Source organism: Apus apus, chromosome 3, assembly GCF_020740795.1.
Source record: "Apus apus isolate bApuApu2 chromosome 3, bApuApu2.pri.cur, whole genome shotgun sequence".
Lineage (NCBI taxonomy): Eukaryota > Metazoa > Chordata > Aves > Apodiformes > Apodidae > Apus > Apus apus.
This window is the reverse complement of record NC_067284.1, coordinates 65,461,682-65,485,275: the sequence shown is the minus strand read 5'-3', so window position 1 is coordinate 65,485,275 and position 23,594 is coordinate 65,461,682. Positions and strand designations below refer to the sequence as shown.

At 35.0% G+C, this 23,594-nt stretch overlaps 1 protein-coding gene across 2 annotated transcripts in view; it reads right to left on the bottom strand.

Annotated features, from left to right (window-relative positions):
- The window catches only part of GPATCH2 (G-patch domain containing 2), a 120,170-nt gene that overhangs the window by 11,354 nt on the left and 85,222 nt on the right, over window positions 1–23,594 (bottom strand). For both annotated transcript variants that reach the window (XM_051615293.1, XM_051615294.1), the window contains 2 exons: window positions 20,999–21,069; window positions 4,963–5,045 (listed from right to left, as the gene is read on the bottom strand). In XM_051615293.1, coding sequence (XP_051471253.1) covers window positions 4,963–5,045; window positions 20,999–21,069 — 154 coding nt within the window. The remainder of the gene's footprint in view (window positions 1–4,962; window positions 5,046–20,998; window positions 21,070–23,594) is intronic.

Sequence of the window (23,594 nt, the reverse complement as noted above, 5' to 3'; positions counted from 1 at the left end):
GTTACTGGGGGGTGACCCTCTGACAATGAACAGGGTCCCGAGCAATGGAGTATCTTGACTCAGGCAGAATAACGAATGAATGACCACAGGTCAGATCTGACTTAGTATATAAACAGAGTTTCCTGCCGGGAAGCTGCATTTTCCATCGGAGTAGCGGGACTGCCAGGAATCCTTCCCCCTTAGGCCAGGATGCCATGTAAGGAAACTTCCTGAGATTGAGTGACCTCATCTTTGGTGAGTGATGTATTTCTTCTAGATATATCTTTGAGTGAGCCTTGTCCCGACTGGCACATGATTCTGGGTACCTGAAGGGAAGGCTCTCCCTTTTGTCTGAGTGCTTGTGCCCATGTGGAATTATTATTATCCATGTTAAGATATCTATGTTGAGTCAAAAAAGCTTAGGAATTCTTAAGTAGTTGTGGTGTAGTGCATTCATATTCCTGACCAACATCCAAATATGTTATACTATTTTTTATTTATTGGAGGGCTGAATAGCGTTGCTTGGAATAAATATTGATTCTTAATGAGCTCTTGTGTGTTTTTGGGTGCCCCATCACTGTCTGTTACTAAGCTCTCGTCATTACTCTGGTGTTCATATGTAAGGGGCCCTGCCTGAACCAATGACCTCAAGCTCAACATGGAAAGTTTTTGCTCTGAAGGGACGTTTCCAATATTGGATGGGACTCTGTGAGCTTCTAATTTTTTAACTGATTTAGTACGACAATATGGTAGGGGAAAAAAAGAAACAGAAAGGAGTCCCAAAACAGAAAGGAGTCCCTAAAATTTAATTTGCAAGCGGATATGCTCTGCATGCCAGAAAGGACTTTGGTACAGTAAGGATTAGCAATGGTGCAACACAATAAGGAAAAGTGTACACAACACATGCCGATGTTGTACTGCCCTGTGAAAAGGGATTTATAATGGTTTGTCTAGAGTTTTGCAAATTTACTGTCAGTTCATCCAAGTAAACAAAAGTCTACCCTGTCTCTGCAACTATCTCACTAAGTTGACCTTCATCACCAACTTAGCCTCAGCCACCTCTGTTATCACAGTGTAATCATAATCTTTTTCAAATCATCATTTCGGTACTGCAGATATTCAGGTCTGATTTTTAATCACTGACATATTAGGCATCAGCAAAATAGTTTGCTTAGCTGTTCCACTGGCAATTTTTAAAAAGGAATGAAAACATGTACCCTTTTGATTACCTTGTTAAAGTGAGTCATGATGGCATTATAGCAGTGCTCAGTATTTCTGCTGTAATTAAGAATCTGTCATATTTTTCATTAAAACACATTCTTTAAAATGAGACTTTTAACTTGGTCATTTCAATCAGTACCAGCCTGAAGTGTAGCGTGCAACATGCCAACCAGATAAAGAAAATGACATCTGAAATTTGCTTCTGCAAAATGTATTGAAATGCCCATAACATGCACAATAACTTATATATTTTATATGCACATTCTCTGTATTTCAACTACAAGATAGCTTTCTCTTTTTAAAATTAATTTTTGCAGGTTTTCACCACTGCTCCAAACTGTAAACAATGTTATGTAAATATCAGAGCAAAAATATTGTTTTCAAGTAGAAATAAATGGCTACTTACAAGGCACAAAAGTGCCTTGGGGATCCTACAAAAGCTGACTGAGAAAAAAAACTTGTATACCAGAAGACAGTCAGTAGGAAAGAAGTTGGATTAAATGCATATTCAGTGTATAAACACAGCATCTAAAATTCTATAGCATTTACTGTGTTCATATGAGGCTTAAAATAGGTAACCTAAGACTGAATTACTGTAAAAACTCCCAATGCATTTATTTCAAGTAGTAGCAACACTTCACAAACAATGCCCTTTCTCTTGTGTACAAATGCTTTTTTCTTTTTTTTGTTGTTTGTTTTGTTAGCTTTGTTACTATTTTCATTAATAACAGACCAAGTTTTGGTAGGGCTATTTCCATTATAGTAAATTAGTATGTCTAAGAGGTTTTTATACAAACTTGAGGGCACTGTATTGCTGCAATAAAATATGTCAGGGTGTCATATGAAATAGCTCTACCACTCAGGTAAGTCAGAGAGGGCATAAAGTCATTGACAATGACCTGATCCCAAATCTGACATGAATAATTGAAGAAACACTGGTTTCATGGAAGAAGCTGTGCAAAAACATAGATATTTATAATGTACAACTTACTCTTCAAAGAAATCTTAGGAAGTAAACAATTTCTATCTGTATCATTTTTACTTGACAAGCTGATTAACTACATAGGTTCAGCAATAGGGGTGTTTCAAGCACCAACAAACTACAAATGATATCTTATTAAAAAAGGGAAGAATAGGACACTCCTGTCTCAGTACTGTCAGCTCCTGACAATCCATACCTATATTATCTTCCATTTTCTTCACTGCTTTTCAACACAGCTTTTCTTCACCCTTACAAGTGACATTTTTGAGACTATAAAATACTCTGGGCTGCTCAAACTTTCTTGCTTCAATAGTTTCTCATTGCTGTACAAGTAAATCTACATCCTTTGTTACTAATACACACAAACCCATTGGTATGTGACTTTGACTCCAGGCTGAGAACAGGCTATAAATTTAGAAATCAATATCTAACTCTATCAATATTCATTTTACTTTTTCAACACAAAATACAAAGGTGAAAGAGCAGTAAATAAGCTGGAGTACTGAAATAAATTGGGTGTTCTTGTCACAATTAATAAATGTTTAACCAATAACACTGCTTGCTACAGAAGTCTATGGCTTTGTAAGATGTCTGAAAGTAGCAGGTGCTACCCTTGGTGAGACTCAAAACCAGAGAACATGCTCCAATACTTCATCAGGATTACCAGTTTCTTCATTTATACTGAACCCAAACATACAAATGAAGATTTCCAACACTGTGCAGAGTGTTACAATAATTCATTTAGCAATGCAATTTATTCCAAACATGAAGACGAGAATTGTGAAAATCCTTTTTTCAATGTATTGGCTCATACCACGTGAAACTTTGCTAATTTGCAGCACATACAGTTTAAGAAAATGTTTGCATTTAATGACTCATTTATGGACAGGCTTTCAGGTTTCACTATGATTTTAAATACAGCCATTAGCAGAATGTTTCCCCTTAATCTCCAACTTTTATTCATGTAAATATACAACTTCTGTCCTTCTTTCTTTCAAGAAAAAAATTTACACATTCTTCTACATAAAATCTAGTTCTTCCATTCCTATATCTTAGCTAACTAAAAACTCCTGCATGGAGAATAATCAAATAGCAATCTTTCATTTTAATCCAAATTTTCAAATGCATTTCCATTCTAAAAAGAAATCCTGTTTCTCCCACTAAATGGTATGAAATACTGACAAAGACAAATAAACAAGATCTATAAATAAACAATAGTATAGCTGTGGGAAGTTTAGCCTTTGAGAAAAGTGTAATTATTTATAAAATTTTATAAATTTTCTACACATATACAGAAGCTTCCTCAAAGTTTACCAAAGTTTTTCTTTGCTTAAAATTCACAATGATGAAATGCAAAAAAACCCCCCTTTTATAAGACCACAGAAAAAGTTTTCAATCCCCTTGCCTAGAACAAAATTGAAAAGATTACCTTGAACTTGGAGGAAAAAAACACGTTAGTTAAAAGGCACCTCATATGATACCTCTATCCACCATTATGTTCTCTTGCTCTCCATGTAAAGGCAAATTTTGGGGGCAAAACAATCTCTAAAATTGTTACTATATAGATACATAACATGGAACGATCACATAATAGATTTGCCTCAGTATCAAAATATTGGGTTTGCAAAGTTACGCAGAGGAGTCAGCTTGTAAAATAAAATACTGAATGCTCAAGGCCCAAGAGAAAATTAATAATAAAATTAATTTCATGATACTTCAGACCCTCTCAGCACAAAATGACATCCTCTAGTACTTGAAAGTTGTGAAGTGAAAATCACCTTGTAGAAATAATTATATTATTCTCTTTTCAGCCATTAAGTATTTTTCTTTCTCACTTCACATATGTTCAGAGTCTTAGAGGCTGACCCATACATTGTCTTTTCCATATTGCTGCCACTAAGGTGCTTTAATAACATTTTAAATATTATTCTTGGTCTGTTTCTGCCACTGAGATTTGAAACAAAGAAATTTCAGGATGGGGAATTCAGTTGGAATACAATGTTAGGGTTCTCTAAAGACATCTATTTAGAATATATTTAAAGAACTGTATGTGTTGCATATGTTGCTATAGTAATTGATATAAGACTAGGACATGCAGTTCAGATTTCCATATTAGTAATGCCTCACACGGGCACACAGGCACAATCTAATCCTTCTAGTATGCACATATATAATTAATACAACAAACTGATGAGAGTCCTATGAATCACTGCTAAGTATTGAAAAAGTAATTTCACAGCTGTGACATCAGCAAAATGCATCCAATGGTTGTGACCTCGCATCTGAAAAATCTTTCAGAAATGTGCTTGCAAGTGCTTCCTATTTAATCTACAACACTAATTTGAAAGCTGTGTTTCACCGTCTTATCTCCATATTTTCAGTTGTTTGCCCAAGAATTCACATCCTATCTTTATTTTGCAGGATATTTATAGTACTCATATGCATTCCTCACAGAAAAAAGATACGTCATGTTTCTACCTTGTAATGCTTGAACAGACACAAAGCAGTAATCTTTACTGTCTATGATCCTCAGTATGTGAAAAAAGATTCATTCTCTTTAAAGAAGTGCTGTGCTACAAATGACTATAAATGTTTGAGGGAGAATTAAGAGAGGCTATATATTTCTTAATCTCTATTAATAGATAAGGATAGCACCTATCTGAAGTTATATGGAAAGTTACTGAATTTATCAAGCATTTCCCCAGGTCTCTGACCTCCTGCTTTGTATTTAGAGATTTAACATGTTGTGTTTTGTTTTCTGTCCCAGGGAAATTGCTTACCTGTGGGCCCTGGCAGAGGAGCGGCTTTCCTTCTCCGTTTGATGTCTCCCATGCACAATGATCCTAAATGTACACTGGTTTGCCTGCAAGTAATTATAGGAGAAAACTATTAACAAAGGAAGAAAACCGCCACATAAATACACAGCTTGTATAACCTGAAACTGTATCAAAACATTCTCAACCAAGATGAAGCTGCACAGTCAAGCCACCAATCTTGTTTATATCGAAGCATAATTATGTTTGCTGACAAGCGCTCAGTATCTAAATGCAGCATCATAAATTGTTACTGGAATGAATAATATAAAGCGAATGCTTTTTAATTTTCAAAACTGGCAATCTTTCTAGATAACATAAAACAGAAACACTGTTGCTTCTGACAGGAAAATAGCTAAGATTAATTATCTAAAGAGATCACAATATTGTTGGTAGGTTAGTAATGCCTGACTGTCAGAACAGCATTTATTACATGAAAAGTAGAATCAATTTTTTTTTAAGGTAAGATGAAGAATGAATGACAAAACATGAAACAGTAAGCTCTTCAAAGGTACATGAAATAAATTTGTAGCACACAGATTTGACTCCATCTAATTAACTTATTTCATTAAAGTCAGCTTTTAGAAGTCAGGTACCACAGAAAAGGGTAAATTTGGAATTTCCAAATACTGAATTTTAGAATATAATTGTAAAGGAAAATTAGTTATTGTTTTTCCTAAAGTAATTTACAGTGCCTGTGGAATAGAAGATATGTAGCTTACATTATTTATTTTTGAAAGAACTAGAAGGGACGAAAATAGAGTAATTTCTAAACGCCACAATTTAAAAATGTTTCCATAAACTTTACTGAGAATTGTGATTCTTACCATAGAAATGTAGTGATTTTTGCTAAAATTACAAGCTAAGAATTGCATCTGATCGTCTACTATAGTACCTATAGACAGTACCACTGTCACTCATGGGATCTCATTTCAATGTGGATATCTGACTTACCTTGTACTGCATCTATAAACTTTTTGAAACTGTCCTGCTTCTAAATGAATAACAAAGGGTCATATAATGTTGAGAGACCTCAGATCTGCTCAACAATATAAGATTGAAAACACCTTGATGAAAAAAGACAGCAATGTACTATCTGCTACAAACTTATTTTTAAAAGATACAGGATATTAACTACTACAGTGCTTTTATTTAAATATGAAAGTATTAAAAATATTTAAGTTTCATAAGAAGTGCAATCTATCTTCATCTACTAAACCCTATTTCGAAACTTACTTAAGTTTCATTGTTTAGAGCAGAGGTTTTCCTCACAATTCTTCTAATTTGAAATTGCATCCTATTTTAATCCAGAAACTGAGCAGAGTTGAACTAGTACATAACATGGTGATAACTTTCAGTTCTAATTTAGAAACACATTGAGAAGTGTAACCCTTTAATAAGTGATCATACAATAAAGAATATTAATATTTAAATACAAGATGGCAAAACAATTCTTAAGATAAAAATATTTAAGAGATGTAAATAACACTGATATTAAACATCCCCAGTAAGTTGTGTGGTAAATTACACGTTAAAGAGTGTGAAACTAGGGAGAAAGTCACCAGGAATACAAGCAGGATGAAAGATAAAAATTAATAAAGTCAGGCAATTGAACCTGAAGACCTGAACCACAGCAGTAACAGCAAGCAGTGTTTGAGTTATTTTACCCAGAATTGATTATCTGTTACACTACGTTGAGATATCTAGATTATTGATCTGCAAGATTATGGTACTACGGGGCCTCCCCACTTTTCCTCCAGGCACACCAAATGGAGCTGCAACGAGTAACACTAAGTAAGGACTACTTTGTTATTGTTGTCACCCTTCATGTAGAACACAGCAGTTACTTTTTAATTTAAAATCAATGAATGTCTGAAAGGCAGCCTTGTTTCTTCAGCATAAATGAATCATTTGCCTTTGCCAAGCACAACAATCCGATCACCAGCCAAGGTGAGAGTGGATATTTCTTTGTTGTCATCGAAAACTCTGTTCACCACAAATACATAGCAATATGCTAGAGCACCAATTAAGCTTTGTCAAACTTGGCTTTATGGCCACTAACATCAAACATTAAGCTAATTCACAATTCTAAAGCGGCATTTGCTTTCGCCAGGTCTTGACATTTGATATGCACTGTCAATGTAGATAACAGCAAAACAAAAAGCTTTTTTTTTTCCCTTTCTTTCTTTTAAGAGAAACAGACAAGAAGCACCACTGCTCTGGAACTGGCAGTTTAGACATAATGAAGTAGTATTCTGAAGCTGTACAGTACATTTTGAAATGATCATAATAGGGGTATTATAAAGTAGGAAGAACTCTGACCCTCTATCAGGCTAAGTTCAGCATTATGTTTCTTAGCATTAAATCAGAGGAGCACGGATTACAGAAGGGAAGAAAGCTATTTGCCTGACTTCTCTCTACTTACCCCTAGCTTGCTTCCAGCTATCATTTATAAATAGTGCTCTGGTAGGAAGGCTAGGCGTTTTATTAGGGGAAAAAAAAACTTGTTAAGACCACCTTGCCTGAAAACTTGGCTTTTGACCTGCTGGTGACAGGGACTGGAGCAAGCAGTGTCAAATGGAATAATTTTTAAGGAAAGACAACAGGAACTTGTCGCCTCATTGTATGCATTTACAAATAGAGGCTTTTCAGAGTATTAGGCCTAGTTAAAGCTGCCCTCTGGATAAAAAGTGTTTCCAAGCAGCCTCAGACAAGCTTGGGAGACAAACAGATGTGACTATGGTCCCTGGCGTTTGGCAAGAACACTCACTGTCAGTAAGAAAAATATGAGCATGGACAGGGCATCAGCTGCACCATGGTGGAGCAGGCCTGCAAGTGTCACAGCAGAGGCAAAGTTGTGGCAGAGGGAAAGAAGAGGGCTGCAAAAGCCAGGCTGGTATGAACTTACACTAGTATGCCAAGAATGTCGTTGTTTTGTCATGCCTCCACGTATTAAACAAAACCACTGGAAAAGCCACTGTCAATTTTTATTCATTTTTCATCTTGCGTCCAGTGTTTATGTTCTTCTTTCTATATGGTAAATAAGAGCCTCAAAAATGAAGACAGACGCGGAAGGCAAGAACAGCAAAAAAGCTACTGAAATAATCAACACAATAAAAAGTGGTATTGATACAGCAAATACTTTTATAGAAGCAATTACATGAAAAGAAATTCACAACCATCTATGTATTCTTGTGACAAACATTCACTCTGACACAAATTCTGTTATCTACTTACTGAATAGCGGCAATTTCCCTACCATTTATTTTTTTCAAGGTAATTGCCTTTACTATTGTAAAATGCCTAAAATTGTCTCTTTAAGCTCCCCAAACATTTATATCCATGCCTACACAATACAATCTCTTTCTGTGTAGTTTTCCTAGTTCAATAAGGAAATATTTTTTATGACTGCCTTTTCTGCAGTTACACGTTTCCCTCTCTGAGACTTCAGTAATAGGCTATGTCAGATTTTTATCTACCCTGAACTCGGCAGTCAACAGACCATTTGATTACATTCCCCAAACAAAGGTCTGTTCTGTGGGGCAAGCTACACCTGAACTGATTGGACTCTGCCTGAGCACCTAAAGTGGTTCTTAACTCTTCTGCTAGAAGTAAACACTTTTGCTGCTATTAGAGTTCTTAAGTTCACCAAGTCCAGTCACTGAGAAAGATAGTATGATAAAATGGGCATAGGACAGCAGACACTCCTGAACATGAGTTCTACCTCTCTGGTTTATTACATGCTTCTGCAATCACTACCATTCCATGTGTAAAAAAATCAATACAAACCCCAGAATCCCCACCAAAATGCAAAAAATCCCTTCTCCCCAAATTAAAAAACTATTCAAATTAAATAATTGGCCCACACTCTTCAGAAAGATACAATGAAGACAGTGTTCTGTAGCAGGTTCATAAACACCAGTACAGTGGGCTAAACCAGCGAGACTGTCATCTCACTTGGGGGAACTCTGGATACTACAATATTAAAAATGTTTGCGTATTTATTTTATATGTCTAATTGTAACAACATGTCTGTTGTTTACTTTGTCTGTCTGCTGTTACCAGCTGTCACTTTCCTTGCAAATTCTAATGCTTTATTTGGTATGAGTGCGGTTGCTTTTGTTGGCGCACTGTAATTGTACCAATGGTTACATCATCACTGAAGGCAAACTTCATTTTGTCATTTAGTATAATTATTGTCAAACCACTTACCAGATGATACTACATTGCTAAGATTAGTTAAAAGTAACAAAGGTGCTGGTTTTATGTTCTGCTTGTGTAAAAAATGTGTAAAAGTACTGATTCCTAACAAAGGCAGAAGTGGAAGTGTGCCTTTGCCATTTAACAGCATTTATTAAATAACTGTAGTCAGAAAAATACCATGCTGCATACCATTATGATGCAATGTTTTCAAGAAGCTTGACTTCTATATCACAATTAGATAAAATGGTAACAATCAATACTTGCCTGCCCAGTATATTCCAATTAACATCTCCCTCACATGAGGGACAAATCCACAGTAAATAGTGCCACATAGTTCTGCCACAGTATCAATGCATTCCTGCAGATGGCTGTAGAACTCTGCAAGTTTATCATCACTGAGTGCTTTGGCTAATGGAGAGGATCAGTAAAAGTTTTTAAGTGAAGTTCTGCCTCGAGAGATCACAAGAAGGCAAGAGTTGACTGGTTTGCATTTTAGAAGGGACTTTAGAGAATTATTTTGAAGGGGAAATCTAATTGAAACTGTCAGCCCCGAGTCTTAAAATATAGATACAAACCAGATATGAATGTGGACATGATTGATGAGAGAATGGAGTGAATACCCTGACTCATTTTCAAACTTGAAATGACTGAAAAATTTCTTAGAAACTGAAACTGAGCAGGAAGTGTGTAAAGCAATGCTCACGGTAGGAGTTAAAAATGAAAAGAACAGAACTCACAATTGTGTAACAGAGAAGCAAGCAAATGAATGCTTAAAACAGTGGAATGTGTGGAACAGCTTAACTTTATAAAGTCAAACCTCCTATTATCAAGGCACTTTTTACACAAAAATATCACAGAAATGGTTTTCATATCCTTACACAGAATGGACCTGTAGTACAGATTATCTTGCTTCTTATTTTGTGGCTTAAAAAGCACACACTGTTGCCTCTGGTGGCCAGTGGAAGTGCATTCATTAGCACTGCCTTATTAGGAGAGCTCGAATGAGCTTTAACTCTTAATGTACCTTCTAAATCTCCACAACTTGCAGACAATGGCTTCAAGAGCATCCATGGAACATCCAAGACAGTCTATGGAACAGTTTATGATCAGCTTAGAGGTAAGTACCACTGAAAGCCCATTATATATGCATTTCAAAATGTCTAATTAACTAATGAAATAAGATGAACACAATTCTACACTTCAATTCGATTGAACTGGCAACATAATAATGAAATACAATGCATATGTAGCATATATATTATTTTTTAATTCTTATGAAAATGAATATATCTTTCTGTCCAGTTCTGGGCCCCTCACGACAAGAAGAATGTTGAGTTGCTGAAGCATGCCCAGAGAAGAGCTACCAAGCCAGTGAGAGATCTGGAGAGTAAGTCCTATGATGAGAGGCTGAGGGAACTGGGATCGCATAGTTTGAAGAAGAGAAGGCTGAGGGGAAACCTTATTACTCTTTAAAACGAAATGAAAGAGGTTGTAGGGAGGTGGGAGTTGGCCTGTTCTCTCAAGTGAATAATGACAGGACAAGATAAAATGGTCTGAAGTTGTACCAAGGGAGGTTTAGACTGGATATCAGGAAGAATTTCTTTACTGAAAGAGTGGTTGGACACTGGAACAGACTGCCCAGGGATGTGGTGGAGTCACCATCCCTGGAAGTGTTTAAAAGAAATACAGATGTGCTGCTTAGGGACATGATTTAAGCACTGATGATCTTCAAGGTCTGTTCCAACCAGGATGAATCTGTCATTCTTCTTGGTATCACTTAAAAACAGTAAAGCTTTTCTTCAGACTTGTTTAAAGAATGACATCATCTATACAACAGATCACTTCATCTGCCTCCACACGTGTGAAAAACATTGCACTAACCACAAGCACTGTAAACTTTATTTTCCTTTTATTAAATCTTAAACAGATGTGATAAAACTATGCAGCCCTATCAAACTCCTTCCATACTATACCAATCTGTTCACAGCATAACTTTAAACATATGGGTGACACACCTGTACATACCTGTACTTGAAAGTCCTAGTTCAATCTTATTGTGAGAACAAAATCTTCCCCTGGCCCCACCAGATTATCTCATCATCTAATACTACATCCTAATATATTCCTTTCTGTTACCTTTTCAGCACTAAGTGTTATTCAGACACAGTAGTAGTCCAAATTTTCCTGAAGTCTACAAACCCACATGCTAAGCTCTACACAAGCATAACTTTAGCAAACACAATGGAAAATAAGAACTTACATCACTACATATGTTTTGACACCCAATCTCTAGTCACTTATGTACTTTATTTATGATTTGAGTCTCCAAAAAAATTTTCTCTAACAGAATTCTGAGGGCAGCCTACTGCCCTCAGAAAGGATAATGCACTGTTTTTTCTTGTTTCTAATTAGTAATTTAAGCATATGTTCAGCATTTAACTCTAAATGTTTGCCTTTTCCCCAAGCTCTAAGACAGCTGTCCAAGATGTGAATGCCAGAAAACATTTAAATATCAACATCTGTTGAATTATGTTAATTTAGTGTAATATAATTGGGCATGAGTTGGAATTGATCAAAAGTACATGAATTACACAAAGGCAAATCCAAACCAATATCTTGGTGTACAAATAAGTCACCAAGGAATGCAGAGGGAATAAAAAAAAAAAACAAAACACTTCTGTAAAAATTAAAAACCTAAAACCTGCAGTTTTCTTCCACAAACGACAATTTTGCATTTTCAAGACAGGAAATTAATATTTATACTGATTCAGAATATAAATTTTATATTAATTCAGAATATTTCTAAATTTTTCTCAGCAAATTTCACTATTGTGTCAAGCAACACCTGATAAAATTGAATAATGTTCATATTTATGTAACTGTGAACTGTAGTTAGAAAATAGACTGCAGTAATAGACCATCCTGTTACAGGACAATAGTGTTTCTCTAATTCTAAAGCAAACTTTCTCTGTTTTCTTCGTCATCTTGTGACAGAATTGTTGATATCCATGAGATATGGATGCTGATACAACTCTGAAGTGATTGGAATTTATCTTTTTAACTTGAGCAGAAGCCATAGGCTTGAACAGATACTTCAACAGGACTTGAGAGCTTACTTAGCTAAACTATTTCTTCCGTATATTTCTGGATACATATTTGTTTATTATGTATGACATTCACTGAATAAATTCAGTGCAGGACAAATGTATTTTGTTAAAAAGATTTTAAAAAACATATCTTAAAGTTCTGGATGACACTCACACAGAGTTAGGTTAAATTACTGCAAACATTAGTATCATATTAAAAATCCATTACTTTTAAAAGTCCAGAACCAGAAGCAACACTAAAATTCCAAATATCTAATACAGTTGCTTAAAAATGGAAGAAGGAAAATATCTTAACAGGTTGGAAGTACTCAACACTCAATCTGTATGCCAACTTCTTCCTTTCTCTGTGATGGGAAAGCAAACAAGCATGGCCAACTGGAATGTATTTGGTCCACTGTAAGAGACTAATAATTCAGTTAATGTAGGTAAACAGCCAGCACAATGTAATGATTTTTAATCAGTGACTCAGACCTAGATCTTGACCAGTGATCCAGAAGCCTTCTGTCGGGTTACAACCATTGCGGCCAGTCCTTAACCTACTGCCTCCCTATTGGTTCCAAGAAAAAAACAGGTCTACAGCTGGACCCCAACATAATTTCTTCTCCTTAGTCCCTTTCACTTCCCTATTTTTAATACTATGTTTGAGAAACAGCTCTTCAAAGAATCTTATGCCAAGGTAGCACAATTATAATTCAGTGAATCATCTGAAAAACAAAGATATAGTTGTATGCAAGTTGGTATGAGGGGAAAAAAAAATAAATCACTGTAGCTGAGCCTGAAAATCAAGCAAATTTTGCTTCCTAACACTCTGCACCCATTCCCCTCAGTAACTGTCATGCAACTCCATTGAGTACAAGGGCTCTGTGTGTGCAGGAGCGAATGCAAGTTTTGACTTTCTAATAACAAAGGAGAGCAGGTAAGAGAAATGGTTTATTTTGTTCCTTTCTAATTTCAAAATTTCACTTATGCCCTTCTGCTCTATATTATTATTTAGCAACATCAACACTTCTAAAAATATAAAGTAACAGGAGAAGGAAAAAACTAATTCTGAAATAAAACAATCAGCAGGCTGAACAGTGTACTTTGCTTCCTTTTGGTTAGGACTGTTACTGAGTGTTAGTTTCCAGATAGGCTGAAACGTACTGGTACAATGAGTGATCACAATTTCAAAATACCAAAGAAAATAAACAAGAAATTTTTATATAATTTGAAACAAACTATTCACATTTTCATCTTAATGCTTTCCCTCCTTATACAAAACCACAACTGAATAGAAGTCAGTGTGCCCACATCTCAGAATTTTAGTAAACCTGTGGATGTTGCTTTATGTATATGAGATTCAAGGATCCCTTCCCTGATGTAAAAATTTCACAAACACTTTTATTTAAAATAAGGAGAGAAAGAGGCAAACCCACCCTTCCTTTATGCATGGCTATTCATCCTTATACTTGTGGTATGCAGCTTTCATATGCCTGCATGGTGAACCAGATAGAGAAGATCTTGATTTCTAATGGCTGGGAGGTACCGGGACAATTGAGTGGTGGAAAAACAAGACTGCAAAGCACTCTCTTTTTATTGCAATGCTGCTTAACAATAGGTTAAACAGCTTGTGGAGCTACAGTGAAAGTTACTGTGCATAGCTCTTTCTCACACTGTAAACAGCAGGAAGGGTCTTCACACCTCTGAAGCCCAGATTATCTTTATGTCATTAGCATTTTAACAGGTAAGCTGAGACAAGCAAAGCTTGACCTCCGGAGCACAAAATCAAGAAAAAAACAAAACAGTCTAATGCAGTTGAGTGTAAGAAACAATCATACCATGTGCTAAAATTCAGGTAGTTGAAAGTGAGAAATTTCCTATCAATTCATTCGTTCAATCCAGGTGGTACATCAAGAGGATCCAGGATCCAGTACATAATTTATAGGGGTTATCTGATTTTTTTTTAATATATATATATATATATATATATATATATATATATGTAAACACAACAGGACTAATTGACCTCCTGATGGTTAACAAACTCCTGTGTTACTGGAATTCAACATTATATGACAAATTGATAGTAGAATTTAGCTGCTTATTTATGTACACCAATATAAAATATATTATATTTTAGTGCAATAACAACAAAATTCAGCTTGTGATTTCATACTTAAGGAAACTGCTCAGATCATATGGAAAAAAGTACTTCCAAAACAGAACCTCTTAAAAATTTCTTCTCCTTTTACAAATGCTCTCATTATTAAAATACGATAATTTTAAGATACTTCGTGACTAATATTCATTTAATCAACAGACACTTCAAATCTGTTCATGAACCAATACTGAAGCTTGAAGATGTCTATAAAATTAAAGCATCACATACTGGTTACATTTTGAAAAATCTTTTTGGAATCTTAAAACAGGCCATACTATACAAAACTCAATCAGGAATTGCCCTCTTCCAAAATGGCACCATCTTTCATTCTTTCCAGAGAAGAAAAATACCAAACTGATAGAATAATGTTGTCCCTGAGGGTGACAGCAAGGGAGGAAAGCAATGTGTCCTCAAACACTCACATAATTTAATCTGCAACTGCAAATATTATTAAGCACCAATCATAACAGCACAGTTACTGCTTCATGGCACTCCAAAGAGGAGATAAAAGTGCTTAGTTGTTAATTTCTAATGATGTAAACACATTTGGATTTTAATGTTATCTCTGAATCTCCTGCATTATTAGCTCTGGGGTTACAAGATATTAACTTACTGCCTTTAATAATTTTATGCTTGAATTAAAAGGCATGTTTAAATATTACTTTCTTTTAAAGTATTTTTGTTGGGAGTATGTGTTCATGTGATGGCAGACGTGAATCACCTAGTAAAATAACTATGCATTCCTTAGCTTTACTGCAGTGTAAGTATGTGCACAATTTCTTGTACAATTTTCAAAAATTGGCTGAATTTACCTCCTCTGGTATTGTAATTTCATTCCACAAAAGCCACATTAAACAATTACAGTTCTTGTAATTAACCAGTAGTCTAATGTACAGTTTTCTTATCCCAATCCATTAACAGCTGCTCAAAAAATGTAGTAATTAATGGTTTCATTTATTTTTGGCAAACCTGCAACTCAACAAATAGTTTTGTATCTGCTGCAAATTAGGACTCTTTCCCAAACAACAGATGACACGGTGGGAAAGAGGGAGCAGGCAAATCCTTGCACATCTTTGTCTCTTTAGAAGATCAAATAAAGAGCAGCTGTAATGCTATTTGTCACATCTGTGTAAAGAAGTACCATGCTTCACAATCATCACATGAAAATGAACAAGTGATGTACAAACATACTAATAGGTTTCCCTTCCAAACTGGGAAAGACAGAAAGTTGTATTACTATCGAGCAATAATACACTTTTGAAAAGCTTTCATCAGGTTTGGTGCCATTTTTCTCGCTTAGGAGCTTCTATTAAATACTGTTTCTTAGAGAATACTGTAAGTTAAAAAAAGTGCAAAAACTTTAGAGTCATCCTCTTGTACCAACACAAGGAATACATTTAAACTGGATTGACAACAACTAGGGAAAGGACAGAAAGAGACAGCTGCAGGAAACATGGGGAAGTTATGACTAGTGTTCTGGGGCTTTACTGATGCGTATCACCACTTGGTAGCACCTGACATACTTCCTTTATGTAACACTTCTTGTACTACTTCCAGAATCTGCTTTCCTGAATGACTCCTCTGCATGTGCAAAGACCCATCTTTTAGTCTGTGCTGTTCACCATGGCAGGAGACGTCTTCAAAGACTTTGCCAGCTCAAAATAGAGCAGCAACAGGTGAGCATTCGATGACTAGCACACAGTCCTCTTGTCACATTATAGTAATGGCTTAACAGGTGACTCCTGCTGATTTTTAAAAAAATTTGATGATACTACCTCTACCTAAAGCTATGACCTACTTTGCAGCCACAAGAAGTGGCTAACTAGTTCATACAAAGCTGCTGCTACATTGGCTAGCTTGTTAACACATCATCAGTTAGCTAGTTGAAATCTGAATTGTATAATTCTACTCTGCGTTGTGAAATCACTTTTATGAGCATGATTTAGCCTTCTTTCAAGCCAGGATGGAACAGTGTAAGTATTACAAATAGCTTTTTTTTTTTTTTTTTTCCTTTAAAGATGTCTGGGGGAGCATTTGAGTGGGGATAGCCAACACAGAATTATCAAGATACAACATCAAAAAAATTGGTAAGCAGTGAAAATTTCGGCACTCTTTTTTTTCATTTTCTCAATTCATTAATGTATCACAACTTCTGGTTACAGTACAGCAAGAAAATATAAATAATGATACTCAAAGGGAAGACACTGTAAAAAAAAACAAACATGACACAAGGCCATTATGTATAGTAAAGGAAATGATTACACCAATCTCATGTTTTCAGTAGTTAGATGTTTTCCGAATCTGCAATTCTGTTGTTTCTAGATTACAGCGAAAATTAACTAGTTATGGCATTGACTGTACAACGAAATATTAAGTTACTTAAGTATTCTGGTTATTCTGCCAAATTAGGCTATTTCCTAAATAAATATGTTAAATATTATGAGACATGCAGACAATTGTGTGATGGAGGTCTTCCATGTTTTCAACAACATAGTAACATATTTAAAATCATGTTATTGAAACTCAGGAAAATACCATTCAACGCTGCCTCCGTTGCTGAACAAATGAATCTCTCAGCCCTGGGGACTTTTCTTCAAGTAGAACTTATTTTTACAAAATTTTACAAAAGTGACTTAAGAAAATGTGTTTTACCTCATGACGGGAGCAGACAAACATCGAGCACATGATCAGCTCTGGCAGTTCAGCTGCCAAGCAGCAACTTGTTAACTCGCCATAACTCAATCATGTTCAATTGTTTGCCCACAGCCTCGGGCTACAGACAGACATTTGGTCTGCTAACAACTGCGCCAGATGAAGACATTACTATCCCAAGCTATTTGTTATCATACATCTGCTGGAGATTATCATCTCCACAGCTCTGCCGGAGGAAGAAATCATGTGAGCACTCCCTAATACGGTTTGTACAAAACCAGCCAATTTAATTTAAATAGGTGACTTGAGCGAACCAGGCTGGTTTTGCCTGAAGCATATTTAAAAGTGCAGACAAAAAAAAACCCCAAACAAACAAAAAACTTCTTTACTGGCAAAAGAGTAGATGATGACAACAAGTAGCTGGAAAAATTAGTACCTTTAAGCAGTGTAGCTGAATTGGGGATGGGACTGGACTGTTCCCATCTTAAGGCAAAGAGATAATGTAAACAGAACTTTTTCAAGGCTATACGGGATAAATAAATGCAGCTTCTAAACCAGTGTTATTTACTACTGTTTATATAATTGAAAACATTAATGAGAGAACTACATATTTGCAAATTAAAGCTTATCTGTAAAGGTAGCATAAACAGATATATTTAAAGGTGTTGAATACAGAAGATCATGTGTTGAACTGCATCAGCATAACATAATCTATCCAGGTTCTAAGTTTTGTGGTGCAGGACTGTCCCCCTCCTTAATATTTGGTTCATCAACAGCTGTATCAACAGTTCTCAAAAATCTAATTATCTGGCCACATGTAGAAGTTTGTGTTAGTTTATGTAGGATTGGCTCATTATTATTAGTTTTGACATAAGAAACCTACACAAACAACCCAGTACAGTAAAGAACACCCAGAAAGTATCAGTATTATTCCACCGTGCAGACACAGCTGCAGACCACTGCTGTGCTTAGAGCTCCACACCTTTCTGATGTATTTACAGAGTAAACGATTCCACAAGTCACTGATCTAATGTAATATGAGTATTTACATACTGTCTACATGCTGAGACAAGAACTGTGTTCAGTCATCCAAAGGGGGTAAGAAAAGTCAAGGTGAGTGTAGAAAAATGTGTGTACATACATCTTCTATATATACAAAAATAAAAAAAGAAAGTCTTCCAGAACAGCAAATAAAAAAAAACATAGTCCCAAAACAAGAAATACAGCTGTGTGGAGAAAATACAAAGAAAGACCCAGAGAAACTCAGTCTTGCAATAAAAGCAGACTAAACTGTACTCTGCATAAATACAATCATTTTATTATTACTTACTGCTGCTGTTTGTCACCACATTTAGCAGGAAACAGTAAGGCTATATAAGGTCACAGCCACTACTTTTTGTATGCCTCTTTGTAAGAGGTTACTTATTTGAATTACATTCATGTGTCAAGTGCATGAAGAACTAATTTACAGTCAATTTTAGAAAGCTTCAGGCTTTTAGGTAAACACTTGCATTCAACTGAAGATTTAACTGCATCTGCTTTTAGTATACCAAAATAATAAACTATTTACTAAAATCTTCCTTAATTTTGTAATCAATCTTGTGACTTCTGATTGGTATCTTTGTAGTTCTGTGGTTTTTGAAGTACTCGGGCATATGCAAAACCTAACTGACAGATTTCCATTTTAAGATTTCATACACAGTAATAAAGACGTACGTTTGCAACCAAGATAATGTTCTTTCTGTATTTTCTTCTAAAAAGTAATTTCTGCAAGTACCTTGTTATGCAGAAACACTTTCCTTCTCTGTATCGTCTGATGAAACTAATATTAACTCTTTGGTAGAAATGAGAATTTAAAATTAAATCATTAAAAAAATCAGCCTTTGTTAATAATCACAGATAAATATTCCATGTCACTAAGCACCATGAACCTCATTTGTAAGGAGCAGAATACAAGAGGAGCTGTCTTGAATCAAATGTACTATGTATATACGAGGAGATGAATCACATATTTTTCATGTGTTGTTCCTAAATATTCAAAATTTCATCTCTATTTTGGTTGTAACAGCTTTTGATAAAAAATAAAATACTAGGTTATAGAACACTTAAAATATAGGAAGAAGATAGTCACCAGATACATACACTAGTGGCAGAGAAAAAAATGTTTGCATGTTGTGCCAATAAAATTATTTTCAGCAGTTAAATTTTAGCAAGAACATTAAAATTTGTTCAATATATGTCTTGTAAAGAAGATGCATATGACTTGATATTCTAAAACAGCAGATTGCCTGTTAAAAATGCCATCTTCATAGAAGTTTCTGAATTTCTCTTCAAGTCACTTTAAAGAACTAACAGTAAAGTTTATGGGGTAAGCAGAGAAAGCAGTGGTTTTTTGAAAACAAATAAATATTTTGAAATAACCTGACTCAGTCTGGAGAAAAAAGCCTTCAAAAACAGAGATGATGGTACGAAGAGATTTTAGCAGGTGATCCTGCTGTTTTTTTAAGGGTATTACTGTATGATAATATACGGTTTTTTTATGTTTGTCATAATAATGGTTTATGTAAATCTTACTTTAATAGCACAGATATTTTACAGAAAATGCTAGTCTTGGATTTACCACCTAATACAATACCCTGCTAGATGTTTACTGGGTAACAGCCTACTAATGTACTGCTGATTGGACACGAGGAGAGGTTGAAGATCACTTCAGGTATTTAATGCCATGTTAAAAAACTCTATTCTAACTGCTTGTGTAGGTAGCAATGACTTCACAACAGCTTCACTGATGAGAATAACAAGCACGTAAGTTACAATTCCGAATCCCTCAGGCACCATGATCTAACAAGTCTGCCTGCAAGAAAACATGCAGAAATGTTCAATTTTTATTTTTTATTTTTTTTTTCCTAACATAAAAGATTTAATAGACAAAGGTAACCACAATTTCTGAAGATGAATGACCAACACTTGCATCACTAATGTTTTAAGAGTGTGTAATCAGAACTTGCATGCAAGGAAAAAGATTCCTATTTAATATGCATATTTTTGAAGGAAGTATCAGTCTCCCTTTTGAGGTATTAATCAAAGCTAGCATTTAATAATATTAAAAACTTATTTCAGGATGACCAAGTATATGCTAAACGATAAGTGCCTGAAAGATAACTACCTCACTCAAAATCATAATATTACATGATAGAAATCTATTATAATTTTTTTCAAAATAATTTGATAGCACAAAAATCACCTTCACAGAACAACATAAAAATTGTGTTAGGTGTTGTGCAGAAGGGAAATACTTCTGAAGTTTCTCATTTAAAAAAATACTACAATTACAGTAATTTTTTGGCAGAATAGATTCAGCAGGTAATGCGTACAGAAAAAACCCTCTAGGAACAGACTCCTAGGAACTGATGGGCACTGATCCCTTCAGTTCAGTATGGAATTTTTTTGTCTTTTGAGATGCTGTAGGATCGACCTAGGTATGTTTCTAGTAAGTTTTCACAATGACAATTTTATTGTCAAGATATGATATATGAACAATTTAAATGTTCCAGAATTTGAATTATCTCCTTTCATTTCAAAAGCATGTAGGCATAATGGTAATTTTTTACATTTTTGGCTCTTAACTTACATGCCTGAAATACAAACCTTACTTCCTCATCCCTTTAATACTGATGATTACTTACAAGATTAATTGTAGTAAATGTAGTTGGATACAGTCACCATTGAAGTCTAAACCTCATATTTTAGGGAAAGATTATGCTATATAGAAGAAATTCTTGAAAGTAAATCACAAAAATACAGACGATCTCTGATAATACCCCAAAAGAATGGTGTAATTTCTCATATAGAAACTTGAGAGTTAAGACATCAATAAATGACAGCTGAAGCATTAGCTTACCTGCTAGCTGTTTTTACAGAGCTGTTCTTCTTGTGTCCTCTCTCCGATCGGTTGTCTCGCAAGAGTTGAAGCTATTAAAAATAAAATGTTCAGAACAGGCTCACCAGCAGTGCCTCTAATAGCTTTTTAGAAATATTATCCTGGAGTAATCTTTCAATTGTTTTCACCCAAGACTCTAAAAGAGATGGGTATATAACTGAATTTTACAATAATAGCTAATATTTCAAGATATATCAACCAATTTTAAATTCCTAAATAACTGAAAACTTTAAAAGTTAATTCATTCTCAAAGCATGTTTAAAAAGCCATGTGATCAACATTTACACAATTAAATTATCTGTAAAATTTTAAGTTTTTCAAATTTCAATTTATATTTTTGAAATTGTACAATGAAAAGTGTTGGAGAACACTCAAACTGCGAAAAACTATTCAGGTTGGCACTTGTATCTCAACAGTTATTAAACAGTCATAAACTTTTCTAAGTCCTAGGAGCTCTGGCAATTTGAAAATTGCAGAATTAACAAAGTCACGGTATTAAAGCTTCCCATAATAGTGGGGCAGTAGGAATAATGAGGGATTCATTTAACTGAAACGGTGACTCAGCTGCTGGAACAAGCTCTGATTGACTCTATTTATTTTTAGACATATCAAGAAAGACTTTTCATTCAGACTACCTCCAATACTTGGAAGTTTATGTCCAGCATTATGATATTAGAAAGGATGAATAAAGTGGCAGTAACAGGAAAAAATGACTGTCAAAAAGTTACATTAAAGGAATTATAGCTGGACAGTATAAAACCCAGAAATGTTTCTTGAAACTAATAATATATTATTATTAATGCTCCTTGTTATTCCAACTATCTAGTTCTCAGATGCAGTAAAACAGTGCAGTCTGGTTTTCAAAGGCAATCTGAAGAATTCATACAGGTAAGGCACCTGATATATTTTTGCAAAACAATTTTTTTCATTTTCTTAACATCAATGAATCAAGCACTTATGATTAATATTTAAATGTAGCCACATTTTTTACCAGCTTGACATTCATACAATGTGTATTTATTTTATGGTCAAGCTAAGGAGAACAGTCTTACTGTTATCAGTATTCTCTGGCTGATAAGTGATTTGTACTTGTAGCATGTACACATATAGATAACTTGCCAGAATTTAGATTTAGCTAGTTAATTATGTTCTAACATAACAACTTAAACTCCACAAATTAATTAAAAATAGTAAACCCAGGAAAAAAAGTTACACACTATGGATCTTCACAAATTTAGTGAGAATTTCATAGGCTATCAAAATTGTCATGACATTGCACCACCATTCTTACATCTTTCACTTGTCTGAAAAAAATTAATCCATTATGAGCCAATAGGATGTACATTATTTGATGACATCAGCTTTACTTCATAATTAATTAGTAATCTCTAAGTTACAAATATACTTAAATTCAGATAAGCTCTAGGGAAATATGCAATGAACACATACAATTTAAAATTAATTCAAATGTACTATTATCTGAGAAAAAGGAATTTGTCATTATATACCAGCTAAGCAGATGTTTTTCACACTCTATGCTGCATGGATATTGCCAGTATGTATGATGTAGGTTAACATTCCATGACAGCATAGAAATTTCCATACTTTCTAAAATCTTAGAACCTTTTACAGAAGTAAACAGCACATCTTCAGTTAACTACCCTGTTATGTGAGATAACAGATATTAAAAATACAATTTTAAAAATATTACTCAACCGCGTTCTAACCTAGCAAATTTGACTACTTACAGCATCAAAATTTCAAAAACAGGATAAAGATTTGTCCAAGAGAATTTTTATCATGATTAGTTAAGCTGAAGCATGCTCATATTTAAAATGCTCTTTTTTGTGTGTTTTTTTCTACTAGGAAATATGTTTCAAAATAATGAGAGTTAAATGTGAATCATATAAAGCCGTCTATTTAGATGCTAAGTGTCAGTCGGCTTAGTGCAACATGTTAGAAGTTCACAATTTACAGGTAAAACTGTATCCACTCTGACAGTTTAGGACAAGTGTCACTGTTTGACTCAGGTCTGACAACAATGCTCTCAATCCCCTCCCACCCAGGTAGGGAAGGAGAGAGAGAAAAAGAGAGAGACTTGGCTGGATTGAAAACTAAACTACACAGCTTTAATTAAACAGTAAATTATATAAGAGAAAATATACGATTATATATAAATATGTTCAGATATCTGCAAAAGCCTCTCCCCCCACCCCCAGCAACTCCCACAGCACTCTCCTTAGCTGGAACAGTCCCAAAAAATCCTGGACTGCTGCTGGAGAAAGTGGGGAGTGATGAGGGTCAGGAGAGCTCGAGCCTAAGGGTCGACAGTGCTGGTTGGACGGAGTCCTCCCTGGACGCTGGCCATGGGCGGAAAAAAAGGGAAGAAGAAGAAGCAGGAAGGAAGTTGTCTTCTGTGATCTCTGACCTTCCACTGAGCTTATGTAGATATATGGAATGGAATATCTCTGGCCAATTTTTCTGTCTGTCTAATTCAGCCTCCTGCAAGGGGGTCATAGATCTCCCCATAGTATCTGAGCCGGCAGAGTAAAGATGT